The sequence below is a fragment of the Condylura cristata genome, unplaced genomic scaffold, assembly GCF_000260355.1.
Source record: "Condylura cristata isolate star-nosed mole 26May11 unplaced genomic scaffold, ConCri1.0 scaffold00011, whole genome shotgun sequence".
Taxonomy (NCBI): Eukaryota; Metazoa; Chordata; class Mammalia; order Eulipotyphla; family Talpidae; genus Condylura; species Condylura cristata.
Genome location: NW_004567112.1, coordinates 6,475,785 through 6,482,218, shown reverse-complemented (window position 1 = coordinate 6,482,218; position 6,434 = coordinate 6,475,785). Strand labels below are relative to the sequence as shown.

General features: G+C 47.8%; 1 protein-coding gene across 2 annotated transcripts in view; it reads right to left on the bottom strand.

The window, feature by feature from the left end:
- Positions 1 to 1,597: 1,597 nt before the first annotated feature.
- Positions 1,598 to 6,434, bottom strand: part of FAM204A (family with sequence similarity 204, member A) — a 30,740-nt gene continuing 25,903 nt past the window's right edge. For both annotated transcript variants that reach the window (XM_004680402.2, XM_012723962.1), the window contains exons 7-8: positions 3,353 to 3,459; positions 1,598 to 3,047 (exon numbers count right to left, since the gene is read on the bottom strand). In XM_004680402.2, the coding sequence (XP_004680459.1) occupies positions 2,996 to 3,047; positions 3,353 to 3,459 (159 nt within the window). In that variant the 3' untranslated portion in view covers positions 1,598 to 2,995. The remainder of the gene's footprint in view (positions 3,048 to 3,352; positions 3,460 to 6,434) is intronic.

Below are 6,434 nucleotides of genomic sequence, written 5' to 3'. Positions count from 1 at the left end.
TTGACTACTAGGTTTCACCAAGTTAATTTTCCAAAATGGAGTCTGACACGTTTGACATGTCCCCCCACTTTACCATTCTTCAAAAACTGTCTGATTGACATCTTAAATATCAATCTCATATTATATATATATGTAAAATATATACGCAAATGATGTGCATCTTATCATTTATGCAGGGCAACTATATCTAAGAGTTGTATCTTTGCCTAACAAGTTAAAATTTGACCATTTTGGAAATTAATTGTAATGTCTTGAGAATTACACTCAAACTTGTCTTTTCAGAGTAAAAGGGAAGCTAAGCTGTTAACATATTTAAGAGATAACATTTTAGAAACTACGCCATCAGCGAAATCTGTAGATTTTAAATGTGAGTTCTAAGCTGTTCTCCAAGTCCAGGTAACACTGTATTCCTGTCCATGGCTTGCCTCTCCCTCCTTAGCTGTCTCTCAAGTGGGTTTAAAATATGAAGTTGGAGATTTATGATCAGTTGCAGAAACCTGTTTACTGATTTACAGTTCTGGCCGAGGTATTTGACTCTGTCATCAGAACTAATTATAGCAAAGCTGAGATTACATATGCAAACTCTCCTTTTGCTGAAAGAAATAGAATGTTCTGCTGAAAACCTGAAACATCCTGAGGGCTTGTAAGCAAGAAAGCAGCACCCCCAGCCCCCTCTCAGAACCGGGGCTGTGAAGCTCGAGATCAGTCTGCAGCACGCGGTTTGGGCCTGCAGCGCTCACGCAGTAAATCACGGTCACAGGAATGTCGTCCTGACGGCCGCCACGTCCTCACCTCTGTGAGCCGTGCCGGCGCTGACATCACTAAGTGAGGCCGGCCTTCTGCTGGGAGTACACCCACGTGCTGAACCTTCACGACCTGAAGCTATTACTGACCCCAAGGGGAATTTTTGCTGCAACTAGATAAAGCAGCTAAGTGACTCTACTTTTGGAGTCACCTGGACACCCTAAGAATAAGAATAATGCTCCCATTTTATTAAAGATAAACTGTCTCAAGCCAAAGCAAGCTGATAAAATCAGCCCCATATGATCTGCCTGCAGGGCCAGTCTGAGACAGGGGGTCCCAGGCCCCCCACTTCTGCTAGGCCAAATCTCTGGGCTTCTCATACCCAGGCCCGCAAGGCGTGGGGACCTCCCGGGCCCAGGGAGTCCGCTACAACATCTGATTCTGCCACAGCACCTTCCACACACTCCAAATGCTCCCCTCGCACCAGGCCCCTGCGGAGGGCAGGCCCGGGCCAGGCTGGGGAGGTGCCAGCAGCAGGACTTCAGGTCAAAGGCTCCCAAGTTAGACCCTGAAGGAGGCCACACTGGCACGGGTCACTAATACTCTGAGGAAACAGATACAGGAAAGGGAAACTGAGGCAGAGGCCGCAGGACAATGCACTGGGCCCTGTGTGAGGAGCCTCCTCAGAGGAGCCGTGGCCAGTGCTTCAAAGTCTGAACTGGACTGAAAGGAGGCAGGAGTTTCGGTCCAGCTATCAGAAGCCCGGAAGGACACAGCAGAGGTAAGCACACGAGACTGGGTCGGCTCAACGCAGCAGGAATGTAAATCACTGAGCATCGACGGGCACCTGGTCTGAACAGCTTTTTTTATTTTCACTGTACTCACTTCAGGTAAGGCTGCCCCAGCACAAGAGGGAGGCGTGTGGGTACACAGTTCGTCAGGACGTTGCAGGATGAACTCTATCAGCAACTCTATACAACCTCCTAAACCTTTTCTTTATTCTGGTTTCCCTCATGCCCGTGGAAGCAAAAAAAGATTTTGGTTCTCATTAATACCAACTAGTTACTTATCCCAGAACATAGAAACATGTCAAATATGTCACCATACATTAGTAAAATCTTGTTACCACTGAAAGTCTAACAGCAAAATGGTAATAATCATAATAGTAACATAACTAGAACCATGAATCACTTTCTCTGTTCCTGCATTCATATTATCAACCCAGAGAAAGTTTCTCAGATAACCCGGGAAGGGCCGAGGAAGGGTGGTGAACTCGGGACTGTGAGCGGTGCTCCTCTCTGCAGGCAGAAGGGGCCAGGATGCCCCGGGGCTGCTCAGGACCCAGACACGCCGCCAGGGGCACAAGAGCCAGCCTGCGAGCTGGTGAGGAAGACCTCCTCATCAGGACAGGACACCTGCCTCGGAAAAACAGCCCCACGGCACCCCGCCGCCTCCTCTTCCTGCCTTCACGTAAGGAAGAATGCAGGGGAGAACCATGTCATCCGAAGTTTTAAAGCTGCTGTCTGAACTATACCTATTTAATATAATGCAATTATACCATTTTCTCTCCCAAGAGCCACCTCATAATTTAAAGAATGACATGGCTGAGAGAGACTTAGGAAAGCATTTCTAGGCAGAGTTAACTTAATCACCCTCCAAAAAGAAAAAGGAAAAAAAAAATGTGTATATATTTTATTATTGAAATGTTTTCTCTGAAGGTACACAAAAATTAATCAATCGCTTTACTTGGTAACTGCCTCCATTAAAAAAACTAATTGCTATTATAACATTAAGATAATTAAAGCCATTTGTAAAGACGGCATCAACTGAGACTTTCTTGTACTTATAACTAATCCATTATAAACAAACGCCAGTCCTGGCAACGCAACTGCAGAGTGCTGTACACGCGCACAGATACGGCGGCTCAAGGAACCCACCGGCCGTGCTACGCTCTTCGGACGCAGCGTGAGGCTGGCTGTGCTGGGGCCAACATGAAGAAGTAAAATCTTATCTCCTCCCCTGTATGTCTGCTTAGATTTCTCAGATGAGCAACCGGAATGTGCCACTTCATTCCCTTCAATGGGACGGAATCTAGAAGGCACTGAGAAGAGTTGATAACCAGCTCCTCCTTTTATGCTTATTGTTTCCACTTCTAGCAACGTCCTGAGTGTGTTCCGCAGGAGCGGGCCAGCTTTGCAGTGGACAGGGGGGCCGCAGACCCGGCCACGGGCCGCGGACGCCAACGCGGCGGTCACATGTAGCCCATGTTGCTTTTGGTCTCCCATCTCTTCTTTGCTTCAAACCTGAAATGAAGATGCAGAAAAACTCATTCGGGAATAAGAAAAACTCATTCATGAAGGGGCACTTTAATGGTGCCAACACAAAGGAAAATCAACTGAGAACACTTCCACAGACTCCACAGATTACAAAATAAACACCCAACGGGGTGGAGAAGCGCCTCCACACTCCCCTCTGGTAAACACTCAGCAAGGACACAGCGACTGAAGTGACCGAGAGTTATCCCCGGTTCTACCACAAATACCAGCACAGGGTTCTGCAGTTCCTATGAAGCTGGTAGATTACTACTAAAATTCTTCAACAAACTTACCCCCAAGCAAGCTTCTTCTTTTTCCTGGCAACCTGTGAATTTTCTGCGTCCTTTTTGGCTTTTACAAAGTTGTGGCAGGCTACCGCTTTGGCAATTTTTACCCCAAGCTAAGAATTACAAAGGAGAAAAAAAAATGAGAAAGATTCCAGCTAACACAAGAATTACAGCAAAACACATCGAAAGCGTGTGGGTGAGAGGTTACGTCTACACGTCGGAAATTCAGGTCCAGGCGCCCGTGAACCCGAAGGATCCAGCACAGCCACGCGGCCCCTCTCCTCCAGGGCCCCTCACACGTTAGTACCAGTCGGCGCTGGGAACCCACCCCAGACGGCACCCCGCAGGGCCCACAGGGTGACGATGAAGATCTGGAAGCTATTTCGGCATTGCGGCAGGCCAAACAGGAATTTCCTCCTGATAAGGCCGCGCAGGCTGACAGAGACATCAAGTGCCATTGCTCTGGGCTAGAGTCTCAGCAACTCAGCGTGGCCACGCTGGCTATCTCCTGTGATCCAAGTCCTGATTGGCAGTCAGAGATGTGATTAATAAAACATGGGAAGCTAATGACTGCCTCAGAAATGCACTTTGTGTGATGGCAACAGTTTTTAACACTGACTGATGGGAAAGAACACGGTGAACACCGGCACCGGCCCCTGGCCCACTAATATGCACAGGGGATGCACAGCTTCTGTTCATGCTGCCCCTTTCACCTATCCGCCTGGGTCCCCTCAAAATGAAGTCCCTGCACCCCCCCCCCCGGCTGGTCTTTTCTTTTTTTCGTATTTCTATTGTTCTGTATTTCTCCGGCCCTTACTTTAATTTCTATGGCATAACCTAAAATGACCTCCTCTGTTCTACCCAGCTTTCTGGATACAGACCGAGGGCAAGCATGATGAACCCTAGTTTGGGGGCTCCGATGATAAAGGTGCCTGCCTGTCTGGAAGATTCAAAAGTATCCATTAAGAACCCATGTTAAAGAGCAAAGGCCAAAATCTGCGTGCCGTTTCTTTCTTTTCTGTTGCTTACTCAACCTATACTTATTAATGGACAGAGCACCTGCAGAAGATTCTAGAAGGGCCCTGAAAGCCACTCTCAAGCCAACATATCACAGCCCTCGCTGTGGGAGTCTGCATGCTGGCAGAGAGGTGTGGCAGGCTGTTAAACGCACACGTATAAGGAGAGACGCTGGCTTAGGAGCGATGCTTGGCAAGCTTGACATTTCTTTCAGTTTACAGTGCAGAACAGTTTCCTGTAGGGTGAAACAAACAAGTACTAATCAAGCACAGACTGGGGCTAGTAAATGAGAACAGAATCAGATCCGGTTCTTCAGCGCGGGGAAGAACACACAGGACACATGGAAACAAACAGGACCGTCCTCATGTCAAGCCAGGTGCTGACGGGTCAGCGCCACAGAAGAGGAGGCAAGGGGAGGGTGGCAGGTTGTGGCCAGCCCAGAGTCCTTTCCACATGCAAGGCAGGACCAGCAGCTGCTGTCACCACCCCTTCCCTCCAAGCACAGCAGTCACTCAACAAGCAGCTAATTTTCTAATGGGGGCTGGGAGATGGCTGCGAGTTACATTCCACTGCTTTAGTTCTCTGGTTGTCTTTTCCTTTATTGTAGAAAAATTCACCTTAGTCAACTTAAGAAAAGAAAAGAAAAGAAAAGCTGGCAAAGTGTCAAAGCGCTGGCGAGTCCCCTCCGAGGAGCATGCAGCTCTGGGAGGCTATGCGGCCGCCCTCACAGTAGGAATCATCAGCTAGCAGTGGTCGGGCCAGGCCAGCCAGAAATGCAACACCACACACGTCTCCCAGTCACTGGGTTAAGCTTTATTCCTTGTCAAGTCGGCAGGGGATGCAGGACTCCCTCCATCTCAGGGAGCCCCCATCTCCACACCTGACCTACCAGCGCACAGTGACAGAGAAAGTGACCCACGCGGCTTCTGCTCACAGCCCTATGGTCAGGGCTACTGACATGGTTCCACCTAACTGCCAGGCGGCGGGGAAGCTGGGCACTGGCCCACGAGGGGCGGCGAATGCACCTGACAGGTGGCTGTCATAAGACACCACTCGCTGCCTGGGTTCAAGATGGACTGGGGGTCTCTCAATATTCATGAGGGATGATGTCTCTTCCCCACCCCGCCCCCACCTCCAAAATGTACAAAACTTTGTGTTCTTCGGGGTAACTATTCCTAGGTACTACACATGAAATGCAAAGTTGACGTCTCATCTTGCCCAGTGAAAAGTCTCACTCAACTGCTTGATCTTCTATTTTAAATCAGGCCTATACTTCTAAGTAACAAATATGACCTGAGCCTTTTCTGCCATGTACAACTAACTATGTGACAAAATTATTTCCCAAAACTACTGTAAATTAAAATGTAGTTTACGTTTTTGCACTCACTGAGGTCACTTCGTTTAAACAGGCCTCGGCCTGGCTAGACACCCTGAGGGTCAGGCTTCTGCTGTTCCGCACAGGGAGGCCAGCACCACAGCAAAGATGGGGCACGTGCTGCTTAAGACACAGCATAAACCTGCTGAGAATAATTCACAATTCACATACTGACTCACCTGAGTGGGCTCCCTGATTTCGTGGACTACGTACAGCCAACCACTAGGTTAGACTTTCAAAGCGGGAATACTGTCAAAGAAGATCAGTTTATATAAAAGGTTTATTTTACTTGAGCTAGGTTAGGTAGGATGCCCTTCAACTGGTCTGTGTCATTTACAGAAAGCAGTTTCGAACTTGCTATGATGATGAGAGTGCTATCAATTCTGTGTCCTTCACATGCTTAAAATGAATGTTACACTCATTCCTGTTGAGGATTAAAAAAAGAAGAAGAACAGAAATATTTGGAAATATAGAAGGATAATAAGACCTTCTATGGAAGAGACAGTGGGAAGAAACACATTTTCCCAGGCAAGATGACTAGCCCAAGTTCCAGAAGATAAAGGAATATCTTGCTATGTTTCCGTATTACACACAAATAATATTGGCCGATAAGAATCCTCCCATTTGCATCTGTTAAAAGAAAAATGCATCTTCGTGCCAATGTAAACATCACAAAAGCTTGGTCAATGGTTTTTA